The sequence below is a fragment of the Schistocerca cancellata genome, chromosome 8 (genome assembly GCF_023864275.1).
Source record: "Schistocerca cancellata isolate TAMUIC-IGC-003103 chromosome 8, iqSchCanc2.1, whole genome shotgun sequence".
Taxonomy (NCBI): domain Eukaryota; kingdom Metazoa; phylum Arthropoda; class Insecta; order Orthoptera; family Acrididae; genus Schistocerca; species Schistocerca cancellata.
The window spans coordinates 533,867,588-533,886,462 of NC_064633.1; the positions used below are offsets into that span (position 1 = coordinate 533,867,588).

Here is an 18,875-nt window from a genome sequence, read left to right on the forward strand (position 1 = left end):
GTCCCGGTCGGGGCACACATTTTCATCTGTCCCCGTTGACGTATGTCAACGCCTGTAAGCAGCTAAGGGTGTTCATTTCATTGTAATTTCATAGCAGGCCTTACTTTTGGGACTACCCTCGTATTATTCGGCAACTCTCAGTTGCCTATCTTTGGCCGCACTTCCAGCCTCCTTTTCGTGTCAGCAGTGTCCATGTGCACTGTGGAACTCTCGGCACTTCCCTCCACGCCGAGTCGCAGTTCGTCAAGCCGACACGTTCTTAATAGCCACCCCTCGTTATCCAAACATTTGTTAAGTCGGTGCCCAAGCTTTTGTATCCCACAGTCATAGAAGGTTGCGGCATGTTGTCAGAACCACATTTCAACTTCATCTTTGATCTCTTCATCGTCGTGGAATGATTTTCCACCAAGATGTGACTTCAGGTAACGGAAGACATGGAAGTCGGTGGGCGCAAGGTCCGGGCTGTATGGCGGATGGTCCAATACGTCCTGTTTGAATTGTTTGAGTAATGCTTTGGTTACAGCGTTGTCATGAAGCAAGCGGACTCCACTTGTCAGCATTTCTCTGCGTTTGTTTTGAATTGCCCTTCGAAGATGTTTCAAAGTCTGGCAATATGCAACAGCATTAATTGTCGATCCAGGAGGCATAAATTCCAACAGAAGAATGCCTTGTCTGTCCCAAAAAACAGAAGCCATGTTGTCATGAAAGGCTGCTTCAGTGGGCTTTGATAGCAGCGGAAGACCGCAAAGAACGACAACACTAATTCCTTATCCTGGTGGTGCTGTACGGAAGGAAGGAAGGTAAGTTGGGTTTAGCGTCCCGTCGACATCGAGGTCTTTAGGGACGGAGCACAAGCTCGGATTGTGTCAAGGAAGGGTAAAAGAAATCAACCGTGCCATTTCAAAGGAACCATCCCGGCATTTGTCTGGAGCGCTTTAGGGAAATTACGGAAAACTTAAATCTGGATGGCCAGACACAGGTTTGAACCATTGTCCTCCCGAGTCGAGTATGCTACCCACTGCGCCGCCTCGCTCGTTTGTGCTGTATGGCTATGCGTGATGAGAATACTTTTAAGGTCCCGCTCTGTACCATTCGTCCGCTATCATAGGGATAAATATTTTGAAAACATTCGTTAAAGAGTTAGTTTAAGTATGTATCGTGATTTTTGGTAATAGGATGGCCTAATAATAATACTTGGTACCGAAAGTGGTAGCCAGTAGGCAAAATATATAAACTTGTACCTAAGCCGGGATTCGTACTCGTATCTCCTGCTCACTAGGTAGATGCGCTCACTACTAGACCATTCTGGCACACTGGCTTTGCACAGCTGCACGGGCTACCACAGCACGCCTTCCTCCTCAGTGGGATGTTGGATTGAGGAGGGCGGCGTGCTATAGTGCGAGGGTATTTCGCAAAGTAAAGATATGCCGTACGTCAGAGGAACAGAAGAGTGTTGGAGAGCAAGTTGGCAACACTGGTGTTAACCTTGAACCGTTAGCTTTCTCCTCGCGGTAGTTCGGCAGTTGAACGTTGCTTCTGGTTGGAGTAGGTCGTGTTTAAAATGGCTGCGCCGATTTAGAATCCCGCCAAATGCGAAGTGCGCTCCGTCATACGTTTTCTTCATGCAAAAGGTCAGCGATCAGCGGATATTCACAAAGAAATCGTTTCCGTTTATGGGAACATTATGAATCGACAAAATGTAACGAAATGGTGTCGTCATTTCTGTGAAGGTAGGACCGATGTTCATGACAAACAAAGAACAGGTCGGCCATCTGTGATCTTTGATACCCTTCTCCAGAGAACGGAGGAAGCAATTCGTGCGAATAAACGTCTCACACTGAAAGAATTGCATCAGATCATACCGGACGTGTCAATGACAACTCTTTATGATGTTGTGACTGTCAAGTTAGGGCACAGGAAATTGTGTGCGCATTGGGTTCCAAAACTGTTAACGGAAGAACACAAAAAGAAAATGATGGGCTTTGCCCTCGACTTCCTCACACGCTATGCTGAATCAGGTGATGAGTTCCTTGAGCACATTGTGACAGGTGACGAGACGTGGGTTTATCACCATACACCTGAATCCAAGTAACAATCAATGCAATTCGAATTGACCAAAAGCCAAGAAATGCAAAACGTCGATTTCAGCGAAGAAAATCATGGCTTCTGTTTTTTTGGGACAGACAAGGCATTCTTCTGTTGGAATTTATGCCTCCTGGATCGACAATTAATGCTGTTGCATATTGCCAGACTTCGAAACATCTTTGAAGGGTAATTCAAAACAAACGCAGAGAAATGCTGACAAGTGGAGTTCGCTTGCTTCATGACAACGCCCAGTCTCACACAGCGCTGTAACCAAAGCATTACTCAAACAATTCAAACGGGACGTATTCGACCATCCGCCATACAGCCCGGACCTTTCGCCCACCGACTTCCATGTCTTCCGTTACCTGAAGTCACATCTTGGTGGAAAATCATTCCACGACGATGAAGAGATCAAAGATGAAGTTGAAATGTGGTTCTGACAACACGCTGCAACTTTCTATGACTGTGGGATACAAAAGCTTGTGCACCGACTTAACAAATGTTTGGATAACGGGAGTGATTATGTCGAAAAATGACAAATAATCCAGTTAATAAGATGTAACTGACGTTTTCTAAATAAATGTTCTATTTAAGGACTGCGAGCCATTGTATCTTTACTTTTCGAAATGCCCTCGTAGTTTGTGCACGGGTGGCGTAGTGGTTAGCGCACCTGCCAAGTGGACAGGAGACCCGGGTTCGAATCCTCGCCTTGGCACTAATAGTTATTCACCGTTTCAGTCTGCACATACACACAGAGTCGGAGACTTGAAAAGGTCTCTAGGACCAAATACACTCCTGGAAATGGAAAAAAGAACACATTGACACCGGTGTGTCAGACCCACCATACTTGCACCGGACACTGCGAGAGGGCTGTACAAGCAATGATCACACGCACGGCACAGCGGACACACCAGGAACCGCGGTGTTGGCCGTCGAATGGCGCTAGCTGCGCAGCATTTGTTCACCGCCGCCGTCAGTGTCAGCCAGTTTGCCGTGGCATACGGAGCTCCGTCGCAGTCTTTAACACTGGTAGCATGCCGCGACAGCGTGGACGTGAACCGTATGTGCAGTTGACGGACTTTGAGCGAGGGCGTATAGTGCGCATGCGGGAGGCCGGGTGGACGTACCGCCGAATTGCTCAACACGTGGGGCGTGAGGTGTCCACAGTACATCGATGTTGTCGCCAGTGGTCGGCGGAAGGTGCACGTGCCCGTCGACCTAGGACCGGACCGCAGCGACGCACGGATGCACGCCAAGACCGTAGGATCCTACGCAGTGCCGTAGGGGACCGCACCGCCACTTCCCAGCAAATTAGGGACACTGTTGCTCCTGGGGTATCGGCGAGGACCACTCGCAACCGTCTCCATGAAGCTGGGCTACGGTCCCGCACACCGTTAGGCCGTCTTCCGCTCACGCCCCAACATCGTGCAGCCCGCCTCCAGTGGTGTCGCGACAGGCGTGAATGGAGGGACGAATGGAGACGTGTCGTCTTCAGCGATGAGAGTCGCTTCTGCCTTGGTGCCAATGATGGTCGTATGCGTGTTTGGCGCCGTGCAGGTGAGCGCCACAATCAGGACTGCATACGACCGAGGCACACAGGGCCAACACCCGGCATCATGGAGTGGGGAGCGATCTCCTACACTGGCCGTACACCACTGGTGATCGTCGAGGGGACACTGAATAGTGCACGGTACATCCAAACCGACATCGAACCCATCGTTCTACACATTCCTAGACCGGCAAGGGAACTTGCTGTTCCAACAGGACAATGCACGTACGCATGTATCCCGTGCCACCCAACGTGCTCTAGAAGGTGTAAGTCAACTACCCTGGCCAGCAAGATCTCCGGATCTGTCCCCCATTGAGCATGTTTGGGACTGTATGAAGCGTCGTCTCACGCGGTCTGCACGTCCAGCACGAACGCTGGTCCAACTGAGGCGCCAGGTGGAAATGGCAAGGCAAGCCGTTCCACAGGACTACATCCAGCATCTCTACGATCGTCTCCATGGGAGAATAGCAGCCTGCATTGCTGCGAAAGGTGGATATACACTGTACTAGTGCCGACATTGTGCATGCTCTGTTGCCTGTGTCTATGTGCCTGTGGTTCTGTCAGTGTGATCATGTGATGTATCTGACCCCAGGAATGTGTCAATAAAGTTTCCTTTTCCTGGGACAATGAATTCACGGTGTTCTTATTTCAATTTCCAGGAGTGTAGTTCCATTTGAAAACAAAAAAGTGCCATAGAATAAAGCAAACAATATTCCCTGATTCTGTTGCTCGGTGATCCAACCGACAGCATGTTGGGAATAGATGGTTAAGCCATCAATCATCCCGTGCTCTAGATGCGAGTGGGATAGGAAGAAGGCCAATAAATAGCACATTGGGAAGTACCCTCTGCCAGGGACTCGGCAGTGGCCTGCAGGAGAACGGATGTAGGCACTCACGTGGACTCCGACCAGCGCCTGCACGTCGTCCTTGTACTTGTGGTACGAGTCGGCCGCCACGTCGCCGTTGTGGCCGTCGGCCGTCAGGTTGGGCTGCGTGTGCAACATGTGGTCCCAGATGCTCTCTCCCTTGCCTGCAACACGCGTAAATCGCTCATCTCAGATATCCAGCTCACTGCCAAAGTTCTTCTGACAATGTTCCGTGGAACATACTCCTTCAACTTCTGGAGCTAATATGGACAAAACAGTGTAACGAAAGGGTGCGTCCAACCTGTGCAGAAACCACACTGCACTTCTAATTGCTGAAGGACATGGAAGGGAAGCGGTTGTTGAGACCTGAATAAGACGGGTTTGTAAATTATCACCCATGTAATTCAATAATACGTACGTTGAGCAATCAGTACGAGAAACCAGGAAGAAATCTGGAAAAAGGAAACTCAGGTTCAGGGATAACAAGTGAAAATTCCAACGTTTGCACGTGTCATCATTAATTCTGTTAGAGACGGTAAATCGGTTAGAAGATACACTATGTCATCAAAAGTATCCGGACACCCTCAGAAACATACGTCTTTCATATTAGGTGCATTGTGTTGACACCTACTGCCACGTACTCCATATCAGCGACCTCAGTACTCATTAGACATCGTGAGAAAGCAGAATGGGGCGCTCCGCGGAACTCACGGACTTCGAACGTGGTCACGTGATTGGGTGTCACTTGTGTCATACGTCTGTACGCGAGATTTACACGCTCCTAAATATTCCTGGATCCACGGTTTCCGATGTGATAGGGAAATGGAAAAGTGAAGGGACACGTACAGCACAAAGGCGTACAGGCTGACCACGTCTGTTGACTGGCAGAGGCCGCCGCCAGTTGAAGAGGGTCGTAATGTGAAATAGGCAGACATCTATCCAGACCATCACACAGGAGTTACAAACTGGATGCACTATGACAGTTAGTCGGGAGGTGAGAAAACTTGGATTCCATGGTCGAGCAGCTGCTCATAAGACACACATCACGCCAGTAAATGCCAAACGACGCCTCGCTTGGTGTAAGGACGCGTAACCAATGGCACCCCATACCATCACGCTGGGCGATACGCCAGTATGGCGATGACGAATACACGCTTCCAATGTGTGTTCACCGCGATGTCGCCAAACACGGATGTGACCATCATGATGCTGTTAACAGAACATCGATTCATCCGAAAAAATGACGTTTTGCCATTCGTGCACCCAGGATCGTCGTTGAGTACACCATCGCTGGCGCTCCTGTCTGTGAGCAGCGTCAAGGGTAACCGCAGCCATGGTCTCCGAGCTGATAGTCCTTACTGCTGCAAACGTCGTCGAACTGTTCGTGCAGATGGTTGTTGTCTTGCAAACGTCCCCATCTGTTGACTCAGGGATCGAGACGTGGCTGCACGATCCGTTACAGCCATGCGGATAAGGTGCCTGTCATCTCGACCGCTAGTGATACGAGGCCGTTGGGATCCAGCACGGCGTTCCGTATTACCCTCCTGAACCCACCGATTCCATTTTCTGCTAACAGTCATTGGATCTCGACCAACGCGAGCAGCAGTGTCGCGATACGATAAACCGCAATCGCGATAGGCTACAATCCGACCTTTATCGAAGTCGGAAACGTGATGGTACGCATTTCTCCTCCTTAGACGAGGCATCACAACAACGTTTCACCAGGCAACGCCGGTCAACTGCTGTTTGTGTATGAGAAATCGGTTGGAAACTTTCGTCATGTCAGCACGTTGTAGGTGTCGACACCGGCGCCAACCTTGTGTGAATGTTCTGAAAAGCTAATCATTTGCATATCACAGCATCGTCTTCCTGTCGGTTAAATTTAGCGTCTATGGGACGTCATCTTCGTGGTGTAGCAATTTTAATGGCCAGTAGTGTATTAATGTCATACCCCTCCATGAGGACGCTGCGGGAGGGGGTGAAGTACGAGGGCTGAAAAAGCATAAGCACACTTTGCTGCTACCTGCTACCTTTAAATTTCGATCAACGGTTTTGAATGGTCAGTAGTGACTCCAGCCTGTACACGAGAGCAAAAATATGGAGTCGCACTGCAATCCAAATGAGTGTTGCCGTGTTCAATGTGGGTGAAATCCAACAATGTCCTTAGAGAGGAGTTGAAATGTCGGATGGATCAGTAGCGTCAGAGGTTATCTAGAACCGTCGTTTTCGTGTACGAGAATCAACGCCCACAGGAAGAGGGTAAGTTCACTGACGTCCTTAATGCCGTCCCCTGAGGCCTTTTCGTGTCTGTTCTGAGCGGCGGTATGTCTGAAATCTTTTTCTCTGCCACCCATAAGAAAACTGCGTCGTTTCAACACTGGGTATCACCGTTATGACCTCTGCGTCTAAAGGAGGAGTGAAATGTGGGTAAGAGGGGGTGTGACAACATTTTCATCATGTGACTCTTCTACCCCGGTGGCGATAGATGGAATATTAATGAAATTTTTTGCCAATATGACGGCATGATCCCACATTACACATCACATCAACTTCTGATCTGTGACGCTTTTCTGTTTGTGTCGTGACCCCGAGAGTGACGTTATAAGTCTCCACGCTTTTGCACCATTATAATTTGAAGGCACCTTCCAGCCATATTTCAAACTTAAGTGTCACCTTGGGAGACAATTAGAGGGTTTGGAGAAAGTGAACCTTTCGCTATGTTGCACAACGTATTTACGATGAGCCGCCTTTGACGGTGGCCGCTCGTGCACCCCGTTCATCCCTTCGTGAGGGGGCTTAGAAGAATTTCTTAGATGTATGCCCCAACTTGATTAGGACTTTTATCTGAAGAGATACTAGTCGAATATTGTGCCTGACGCCGGATCAAAATGGTTCAAATGGCTCTGAGCACTATGGGACTTAACATCTGAGGTCATCAGTCCCCTAGAACTTAGAACTACTTAAACCTAACTAACCTAAGGACATCACACACATCCATGCCCAAGGCAGCATTCGAACCTGCGACCGTAGCAGTCGCGCGGTTCCGGACTGAAGACGCCCCATCTCTTCCAGGCGATAGTTATGTATTTTATGTAACTGATTGCATAATAAATAGTGTGGACCTTGACTTGAACAGCTGCTCAATAGCTGTGTTAGTCGCAGCCATTTTGGCAGATCTCAGGTAATCACTTTTACGTGGGTTACGTGTTGTAGAACGCTGATACCTGGCAAACCTCGTTGGCAAATTGGACCTTTCAACAGAGCACAACACGACAGTTAATGCAACTGTTTCGACGGGATATACATTGGGGAAACGTTATATGGCTTACAAAACGGTCGTTCATCCAATATTTGAACATTGTTCGTCAGTATGGGATCCGTACCTGTCCAGATTGATAGAGGAAATAGAGAAGATCCAAAAAAAGAGCAATGCGTTTCGTTACAGGTTCATTTAGAAAGCGCGAAAGCGTCACGCCGTTGATCAGCCAACTCCTGCGAAAGGCGCTGCGTTCTCCATCATTGTGTGGCCTACTGTTAAACTGCGAGGGCATACGTTCCTAGAAGAGTCAGCCTATGTATGTCTCGCCAAAAGATCATGAGGACAAAATATGAGAGATTCGAGTCCACACACTTACCAGCTGTGGTGCTTCCCGCGAACCATTCGCGACTGGAACAGGAAAAGGGGGAAGCGACACTAGTCTCAAGGTACCCCCAGACACGCACCGTAAGGTGGCTCGCGGAGTACAGATGCAGATGTGGATACGGCAACCACAGTTCATGTTTTGGGGAGCTTGAACTACTTAAGCCGTTTTCTACGTGTATTTCTGAATCCATTAAACTGTATTGGTTCAGACGAATTGTAACAAACGTTTCACTAATAGACAATGTACAGTAGTTTCTGGATCCTGTGTTGTTATTTTTAGGGATATGTTTATGTACTGTACGTAACAGAAATGCAATAATCTCAGCAGTTAGAATTTTAGATGTGAAAGAATTTTTATCTATCCGCTACGCACTGCAAGAATACATTATTTTTATTATTGTTTCGAGGTTTGGTCTTGACAGCTTTCTGGAGGAACAGTGAGTATGTTCATACTGTGGCGTAAACTGAATCAATAAGGTTGACATCTGTGGGTAAAGCAAAGGTGCTGATTAAGACAGCACGTTAGAACTTGAAGTATTACTTAATAGTTACACTATGTGGTCAAAAGTATCCGGACACCCCCAAAAACATACCTTTTTCATATTAGGTGCATTGTGCTGCCACCTACTGCCAGGTACTCCGGAGCGACCTCAGCAGTCATTAGACATCGTGAGAGAGCAGAATGAGGCGCTCCACGGAACTCTCGGACTTCGAACGTGGTCAGGTGATTGGGTGTCACTTCTGTCATACGTCTGTACGCGAGATTTCCACACTCCCAAACACCCCTACGTCCACTGTTTCTGATGTGATAGTGAAGTGAAAACGTGATGAGACATGTACAGCACAAAAGCGTACAGGCCGACCTCTTGTGTTGACTGATAGAGACCGCCGACAGTTGAAGAGAATTGTAATGTGTAATAGGTAAACATATGTCCAGGCCATCACACAGGAGTTCCAAACTTGAAACACTATGACAGTTAGTCGGGAGGTGAGAAAACTTGGATTCCATGGTCGAGCGGCTGCTCATAAGACACATATCACGCCGGTAAATGCCAAACGACGCCTCGTTTGGTGTAAGGAGCGTAAACATTGGACGATTGAACGGTGGAAAAACGTCGTGTGGAGTGACGGATCGCGGTACACAATGTGGCGATCCGATGGCAGGGTGTGAATATGGTGAATGCCCGGTGAACGCCATTTGCTAGACAGTGCCAACAGTAAAATTCGGAGGTGGTGGTGTTATGGAATGGTCGTGTTTTTCATGTAGGGGGCTTGCACGCCTTGTTTTGTTTGGCACTATTACAGCACAGGCCTACATTGATATTTTGAGCACATTCTTGCTTCCCACTGTTGAAGAGCAAATTGGGGATGGCGACTGCATCTTTCAACGCGATCGAGCACCTGTTCATAATACACGCACTGTGGCGGAGTGGTTACACGACAATAATATTCCTGTAATGGACTGGCCTGCACAGAGACCTGGCCTGAATCCTATAGAACACCTTTGGATTGTTTTGGAACGCCGACTTCGTGACAGACCTCACCGAACGACATCGATACCTCTCCTCAGTAAAGCACTCCGTGTAAAATGGGCTGCCATTCCCTAAGAAACGTTTCAGCACCTGACTGGACGTATGCCTGCGAGAGTGGAAGCTGTCATCGAGGCTAAGGATGGGCCAACACCATATTGAATTCCAGCATGAGCTTATGGAGGCCGCCACGAACTTTTAAGTCATTTTCAGCCAGGTGTCCGGATACTTTTGATCACATAGTGTAGTCTCTAAAAATAAATGACATACCAAAGTAGTCTGTATAATATTTGTGAGTGGAGAGGCCTGGTTTCTGTGTTCAGGCACACAATCTGCTGATTCTAAATAAGTGACATTTGTCGCAGAGGAGTTGATAAGCCGAATCAGTCATTGCAAGCGGATCAGAATGAGTGTAGTGACGTAGTGTAGGCAGTGCCGGAAGCATGCGCAACACGGGAAGGAATTGCGTTGCGGTCGACTGTTAAACAGGGAATGCATTGGTTGGAATAGTTAAAGAGGCCAGACAGGCGAGCTTCATATGGTTCAAATGGCTCTGAGCACTATGGGACTTAACTTCTGAGGCCATCACTCCCCTAGAACTTAGAACTACTTAAACATAACTAACCTAGGAACATCACACACATCCATGCCCGAGGCAGGACTCGAACCTGCGACCGCAGCGGTCGCGCGGTTCCAGAATGTAGCGCCTAGAACCGCTCGGCTACCTCGGCGGGCTAGACAAGCGAACTATGGGCCACTTATTAGCCCACGGTAGGGTCGTATGTAGTGCTGCTGATAAATTCACGCGCTCGAGGGAGGAGAAAAAAAATGATGAATTTCGCGTCGTTAAAAACTGCTCCAGGTTAAGATTTTATAGGATTGTGGAACACATGATCTTAGTTAAAGTGCATTCTGAAATCAGTTAATATGATCTAAAATTACTTTAATATTTGCTTTATTAGTTTGCACCCTGTGTGTCAGTTATTACTAACAAGGGAACCTCCCCATCGCACCCCCCTGAGATTTAGTTACAAGTTGGCACAGTGGATAGGCCTTGAAAAACTGAACTCAGATCAATCGAGAAAACAGGAAGTAGTTGTGTGGAACTATGAAAAAAATAAACAAAATATACAAACTGAGTAGTCCATGCGCAACATAAGCAACATCATGGATGCTGTCAACTCAGGAGCGCCGTGGTCCCGTGGTTAGCGTGAGCAGCTGCGGAACGTGAGGTCCTTGGTTCAAGTCTTCCCGCGACTGAAAAGTTTTTTTATTTTCAGACAATTATTATTTGTCCGTCCGTCCGTCCGATGCGATCACTTTTTTGGGAGCGATTATCACATCCACAAGAAAACCTAAATCGGGCAAGGTAGAAGAATCTTTTTACCCATTCGCCAAGTGTACAAGTTAGGTGGGTCGACAACATATTCCTGTCATGTGACGCACATGCCGTCACCATTGTCGTATAGAATATATCAGACGTGTTTTCCTGTGGAGGAATCGGTTGACCTATGACCTTGCGATCAAATGTTTTCGGTTCCCATTAGAGAGGCACGTCCTTTCGTCTACTAATCGCACGCTTTTGCGGTGCAGTCGCAAAACACAGACACTAAACTTATTACAGTGAACAGATACGTCAGTGAACGAAAGGACAGATCATAACTTTGCGAAAATAAAGAAAATAAGCTTTGCACTCGAGGGAAGACTTGAACCAAGGACCTCTCGTTCCGCAGCTGCTCACGCTAACCACGAGACCACGGCGCACCTGAGATCACAGCATCCTTGATGTTGCCTATGTTGCGCATGGACTACTCAGTTTGATGTTGCCTATCTTGCACATGGACTATTCAGTTTGTATATTTTGCTTATTTTTTTCATAGTTCCACACAACTTCTTCCTGTTTTCTCGATTGATCTGTGTTCAGTTTTTCAAGGCCAATCTACTGTGGCAACTTATAACTAAATCTGAGGGGGGTGCGATGGGGAGGTTCCCTTGTAAGGTAATTATTGTTAAACATTATTTTAAAATCAAATGTTATACCTAAATTCGTGAATGCTTCCAATAAGTACTGAATTTCAGTAAGTTTTGTTTTTTGTTGCGTACAAATGTTACCAAAAATATGTTTCGTAAACTAGTCTAAATGCATTTTTTTGACAGTCATAATAATGTGAGAATTTGCTGAATGTGAATGTGTAACATATACGTCAGTTGCTGAACGGGAACAGAGTCTTAAATGTTAAATATTGCACAAGTTTTTGATGACGATTGTTTCTGTGATCTTCAGTTACTAGTGTGATACCTACTTGGTAATAGACGCTCAATCTGTTGGGAATAAGTTCACTCAATTGTCTGATCTCAGTATTCATTTAAATAACAAAGAAATGTGCTATCATCCTATCGTATCCTATCATGTTCAGGTAACATATTGTCTAATCATCTCTGCCGTGTTAGATTCTCTATCAATCTTTATTGACTTTCACCTTTAATATATCACCTGCGTTATCTTTTATTTGAACAGAAGGCTCTTCATTTTACTCTGGAAGACCACTACACTAAACGTTGTGGGTGTCACACAGTATACGAAGGGCGTTCAAAAGGTTTTGCACAGTCGTCTCTAAATTTTTTATTTTCTGCAGATGGAGAACAAAATTTTTGTGAACATACTTGGAACATTTAGCTATAAGTTGGTGTATAAAAGTATTTTCTTTTATTTACAGATAAGCCATAATGGACCGTGAAGTAGTTGTCAGGTTGCGACAACCGTCGATGATGGAGTTCCTCGTCAAGACCGGCGGTGACTCTGACACATCGACTCACAGGAAGTTGCTCCCTGTGTATGGGAAGAACACAGTGGATCGCAGCTGTATCCAGCGGTGGTTGCAGAGGTTTAAAGAAGGTGATTTCTCTCTATTGAACAATCCACGATACGGTAGACGATCGACGGCAGTGAGTGATGCGAATAAGGAGACCATTGATCAAATCATCCAGAATGACAGATTTGTGACGACACGACATTTTGCTGAAATGACTCGTTTGTTATTGGGTATCACTGGTATCACTGGTACAGTCACTAGGGTACAGAAAAATCTGTGCACGTTGGGTGCCTAGATTATTGACAAGAGAAATGAAAACGATGAGGAAGAATGTGTGCGAGGGGCTCATGAAGACCTGTACTGAAGAGTGGAAACAGTGCTTTGACGGCTTCATTACCCAGGATGAAAGATGGTTGTTTTTGTCCGAAGCTGAGAGTAAGACCCAACCCATGGAGTAGCGTCATTCGAATTCCCCTGGGAAGAAGAAACCAAGACTTTCACGAACAGCAGGCCGAAAGGCGATAGCCTCCTTCTTCGGGGACCAGTGTGGTGTCATTTTCATTCACTTTTTCAACCTGGATCCACAATTAACAGGGACCGTTACTGTTTGTCATTGGACAAGCTGCGACCTGCCATCAAGACCCACAAACCACGGCTTCAGGGTCAGCTCATCAGACTACACCATGACAATGCCAAACACCATACAGCCCTTATGACGCAGGAGAAAATCAGAAAAATGGGTCGGAAAATTGGTCCTCATCCTCCCTACAGTCTGGACTTGGCTCCGTCTGATTTTTACGTCTTTCATCGTCTGAAGACCCATCTGCGCGGTAAAAAATTTGATAGTGAGAAAGACCTTATTTCCTGTGTCAAGCGATGGTGTAAAAGTCAATCCCCACAATATTACCAAAGTGCATTTACATCACGGAAAGAACGTTGAGCCAGATGCGTCACAGCTGATGGAGGCTACATTGAGTAGGCTGAATGTGTAGCTAAATGTTCCAAGCATGTTCACAAAAAATTTCATTCTCCTCCTGCAAAAGATAAAAAATTAGAGACGACTGTGCAAAACTTTCTGAACGCCCTTTGTACGAGTACATTGCCACTAGAGGCTGCACTGTGGCTGCCTAGCTATATTCCGTACGGCGAACCTTGAGCCCCAACAGTTAAAGTGTGCTTGGCGTGGTAGATTTGCACATCTGCCACAACCTATCACGCAACTAACTTGTGTTATAGTCTCGAAGACGTCGTGCCATTCTCCAGGGTCACTCACATTTACTGGGTAAATAGATATCGTATCTAAGGTATTCCAAATTTGTATTTCAATATTTGAAATCTGCCAGACAATGACTTAACGTCAAAACTAGTAGCTGAACAATAACAACTTTACGAGCTGAAGGTGGTTTTAGGTCAAAATGTATTCTGGTGATGTCCCGCCAATTTTCTTCCTTGTCCTATCTTTCATCACGTACCTGCGCACGGTCGACACGGTTATTAACGAATCTGGGATGTTGATGTCAGAGCGTGGGCGGATGTCGTTCCTGTCGCAAACGGTGCACCGTCAGTGGTCCCCACACAAAACTACAGATCTAATTGCCCTTGGGTTTCGAGTCAGTTTACTCGCATGCAACAAGAATCAACAGACCAGCACTACACATGTAGCAGACAAAGCCGTATTTTCTTTCTGCTTCTCTTGAACTATCATCGTTGCAGTTCAGTATAATGTTTCTTGATCGTGTAAGAAAATATACACTCCTGGATATGGAAAAAAGAACACATTGACACCGGTGTGTCAGACCCACCATACTTGCTCCGGACACTGCGAGAAGGCTGTACAAGCAATCACACGCACGGCACAGCGGACACACCAGGAACCGCGGTGTTGGCCGTCGAATGGCGCTAGCTGCGCAGCATTTGTGCACCGCCGCCGTCAGTGTCAGCCAGTTTGCCGTGGCATACGGAGCTCCATCGCAGTCTTTAACACTGGTAGCATGCCGCGACAGCGTGGACGTGAACCGTATGTGCAGTTGACGGACTTTGAGCGAGGGCGTATAGTGGGCATGCGGGAGGCCGGGTGGACGTACTGCCGAATTGCTCAACACGTGGGGCGTGAGGTCTCCACAGTACATCGATGTTGTCGCCAGTGGTCGGCGGAAGGTGCACGTGCCCGTCGACCTGGACCCGACCGCAGTGCCTGTGGTTCTGTCAGTGTGATCATGTGATGTATCTGACCCCAGGAATGTGTCAATAAAGTTTCCCCTTCCTGGGACAATGAATTCACGGTGTTCTTATTTCAATTTCCAGGAGTGTATTTCAACCTTTAATTATTGTAAAACGTTGTAGATAAAAACAGAAGGAACGAAAACTGCTGAAAAGATGAACGAAAACTGTAAGATGTGAGACCTGTTTTTAAAGCATCAGATAACAGGTCTATAATTTGACAATAAATGAATAAGTAAATAAATTTGCAATACCGCAACCTGGTGTCCACTGAGTGGCCTTTACAGATGAATCACATTTTATGCTCCATTGGACCGATGGGAGTTGGCGTGTACGGTGTGAAACATCTGAAAGCAAACTCTAATGCCGGAGGAGGGAGCGTTATAATCCGAGGAATGTTTTCGTGGCATTCCCTAGATGATCTCGTCATTCTGGAAAGTACAATGTACCAACATAAGAGTCTATATATCCTTGGGGACCATGTCGACCCCTACATGCAGTTTGTTTTCCCTTGGCACAATGACATCTGCCAGCAGGACAGTACAACATGTCACGCAGCTCGCCTTGTACGTACGTGGTTCAGAGAGCACCAGAATGAGTTTCCCTTACTCCGCTGGCCACCAAACTCCTCGGCTTTAAACCCAATCGAGAATTTGTGGGACCAACTCGATCGGCGTCAGTGATCCTCATCTGAGAAACGTAGCGCAGCTATACACGGCAGTGGAGTTGTCATGTCTGCACATCAAAAAAAAATGGTTCAAATGGCTCTGAGCACTATGGGACTTAACATCTATGGTCATCAGTCCCCTAGAACTTAGAACTACTTAAACCTAACTAACCTAAGGACAGCACACAACACCCAGCCATCACGAGGCAGAGAAAATCCCTGACCCCGCCGGGAATCGAACCCGGGAACCCGGGCGTGGGAAGCGAGAACGCTACCGCACGACCACGAGATGCGGGCTGTCCCCACATCCCTGTGGATACCTTTCAGAACCTCACTTGCTCTCTTCTTGCACGTCTTGCAGCGGTCCACGCTGCAAGCAGTGGTCATTCAGACTTTTGACAGATGATCGCATTAATGTGACTGGACAGCATGAATCACAAACTTTCACAAGAAACATCTATCAGTCTTACTTTCAAAACGCAGAAGAGTGTGGAGCTATACGAAAAGTTTTTTTCTTTTTGTCGGCCGGAGTGGCCGTGCGGTTTTAGGCGCTGCAGTCTGGAGCCGAGCGACCGCTACGGTCGCAGGTTCGAATCCTGCCTCGGGCATGGATGTGTGTGATGTCCTTAGGTTAGTTAGGCTTAATTAGTTCTAAGTTCTAGGTGATTGATGACCTCAGAAGTTAAGCCGCATAGTGCTCAGAGCAATTTTTTTTCTTTTTATTTGTCGTACTCGGAACGTATTAGATAAGAATAATGTGGATAGTCTGTCTTTTGCAGAATGTAAGGGAATTTCGTTTCTACCTGTCGTTTTGTCTAGCTAGCTGTAGCTGAGGTAGAAACTAACGTCTCTGTGTGTCCATCTTTTTAGAGATGGTTGCGGGACTCGGCTGTTCGATACAGGATGTCAAATTAAATACCTTTCAGCCGTCTGGTTTCCAACCTTACGTTGTTTGGTAACCAGTTTCAGCGTTTTACTACGTCATCTTCAGGCCCCCTGACCGACGTGTAGGAAGGTTCTACCTCGGTTGTGATCAAAACAGATGCCAGCAATACGAGTATTAGCAGATTTTTAAAACAGCGATCATTTCAACCGTCATCTGATATCCAGATTGCTCCCTCTGCTGCACTCCATAAGCTCATACAGAGAAGAGAGAGGAGGGGAGGTGCAGGGGGAGGCGGGGGAAAAGGGCGCGCGCGCGCGTGTGTGTGTGTGCAAAAGGGACAGGGAGACTGCCACAGTTTGGGAGACAATTTTATTGCTGACAAAATGGTGATAAGATTTACTGAAAGCGCGAATTCTACATCCACTTTGGCATCGAGAGTTTGCAACAATGGAAAATTGTACTGAAATGCAGGAGGATCTGCAACTAATTGACGCATGGTGCAGGCAATGGCAACTGAACCACAATGTAGAAAAGTGTAATGTGCTGCGAATTCATAGAAAGAAAGATCCTTTACCATTTAGCTACAATATAGCAGGTCAGCAGCTGGAAGCAGTTAATTCCATAAATTATCTGGGAGTAGGCATTAGGAGTGATTTAAAATGGAATGACCATATAAAATTAATCGTCGGTAAAGTGGGTGCCAGACTGCGATTCATTGGAAGAATCCTAATGAAATGCAGTCCGAAAACAAAGGAAGTAGGTTACAGTACACGTGTTCGCCCACTGCTTGAATAATGCTCACCGGTGTGGGATCCGTACCAGATAGGGTTGATAGAAGAGTTAGAGAAGATCCAACGGAGAGCAGCGCGCTTCGTTACAGGATCATTTAGTAATCGCGAAAGCGTCACGGAGATGACAGATAAACTCCAGTGGAAGACTGTGCAAGAGACATGCTCAGTATCTCGGTATGGGCTTTTGTTGAAGTTTCGAGAACATACCTTCACCAAGGAGTCAAGCAGTATATTCCTCCCTCCTACGTATATCTTGCAGAGAGACCATGAGGATAAAATCAGAGAGATTGGAGCCCACACAGAGGCATACCGACAATCTTTCTTTCCACGAACAATACAAGACTGGAATGGAAGGGAGAACCGATAGAGGTACTCAAGGTAACCTCCGCCACACACCGTCAGGTGACTTGCGGAGCATGATTGTAAATGTAGATATTAACAACCCAGTTTATTTTATCCACTAGTTTTCAGTTTGCACAGCATGTCAGAACGCGGGACTCACCATCTTCGTCCCAAGCGCCCTCGATCTGGTAGGAGGCAGTGGATGCACCGAAGTAAAAGTCGTCTGGGAACTGGTTGACAGCTCTCTGTGCCGCCGCTTCTCGGGGAACCCCCTGCAACAGACTCAGGGTGGCCAACGCCGTGGCAAGTAACGCCGCTCCCTGCATTTCGTACCGACACGGTCTCGACCGTGGCCCGTCATTTCAGTGCCGTTTATATACATCTCGTGCTTGCAATCTGGAGCCGCTTGTTTCAAGTACTTATTACTTTCAGAGTTCTTAGTCTATTGAAGAAAGCATGTTAAAATGTACGTGATTATATCGCGACAGGAAGTAATCAGGACTGATAAGATTGTGAGGTGCCCTTGACGCCGAGAAGTACTTACGACCACGAGAAATTAAATTAATGATACCTGCTGCGTTGGTGACAGACTGAGTAGACAGACGGGTTCGAGGACATCTTCCATTACTGGTCGACGGTGGGACATTCGAACCAGAGAGAGGCAAAAGTCGTGCAGGCACTAAGCCGTCCGTGTGCCATGGTGCAAAGTTGCAGTGCCAGGAAGTAGATGCAGGGGGAAACCCCAACCATCGAAGCATTCTCTCTCTCTAACCTACTTCTTTCTTTGATTCAGTTATTCAGTTGTGTGAGTTCCTTTTGTAATCTTGCAGCTAACCGCCCTCACTTCAGTAATTGCATACTCGTTAGTTATTTTCGTGCTCCAAAAATCATTTTAACGATTCTTTTATCGAATTGATGTGGAACAAGTAAGTTTACAGGATATGTAAAAGTGATTAGTGTTAATATTAATTAATACATAAGTTTTCAGTCCTAATCATGCAACTAAACTTAAAAACTTTTCTAAATGCTGCCACAATGTTTAAACGCAAATTAGCTTATGAAATAGGAGATGTCCAGGAGAAACGATTTCAGATTATATTATAACTTGCTTTGCTACCTGTCAGACATTTTATGTTTTTGGACAAATGATCAAAAATTTTTGCTGTTGCATAGTGACTTCCTTTCTGAACCACTGACAGCTTCAGTAATGAGTAATAAATGTAGTTTCTTCCTTTAGTGTTGTAAGTATGGACGCCACTATTTTTCTCAAATTGTGATTGATTATTTATGACGAATTTCATTAGTAAATATATGTATTGTGATAGTGCAGTTGAAATGCCTAGCTCCTTGAAGAAGTGCTCACATGACGAAGGCAGGTGAACACCACAACCACATATTTTCTTACTGCTCATGTTTGTGGAGCTAAAACTTATTGTCTAAGTGATGAGTTACAACAGAAAAAGTATTTCATTAGACGTTATTGA

The 18,875-nt window shown here is 46.4% G+C and overlaps 1 protein-coding gene across 1 annotated transcript in view; it reads right to left on the reverse strand.

Moving 5' to 3' along the window:
* The window catches only part of LOC126094775 (myrosinase 1-like), a 91,587-nt gene extending 73,862 nt beyond the window's left edge, over positions 1-17,725 (reverse strand). Inside the window, exons 1-2 of the mRNA XM_049909329.1 lie at positions 17,552-17,725; positions 4,531-4,664 (exon numbers count right to left, since the gene is read on the reverse strand). Coding sequence (XP_049765286.1) covers positions 4,531-4,664; positions 17,552-17,717 — 300 coding nt within the window. The 5' untranslated portion in view covers positions 17,718-17,725. The remainder of the gene's footprint in view (positions 1-4,530; positions 4,665-17,551) is intronic.
* Positions 17,726-18,875: the final 1,150 nt, after the last annotated feature.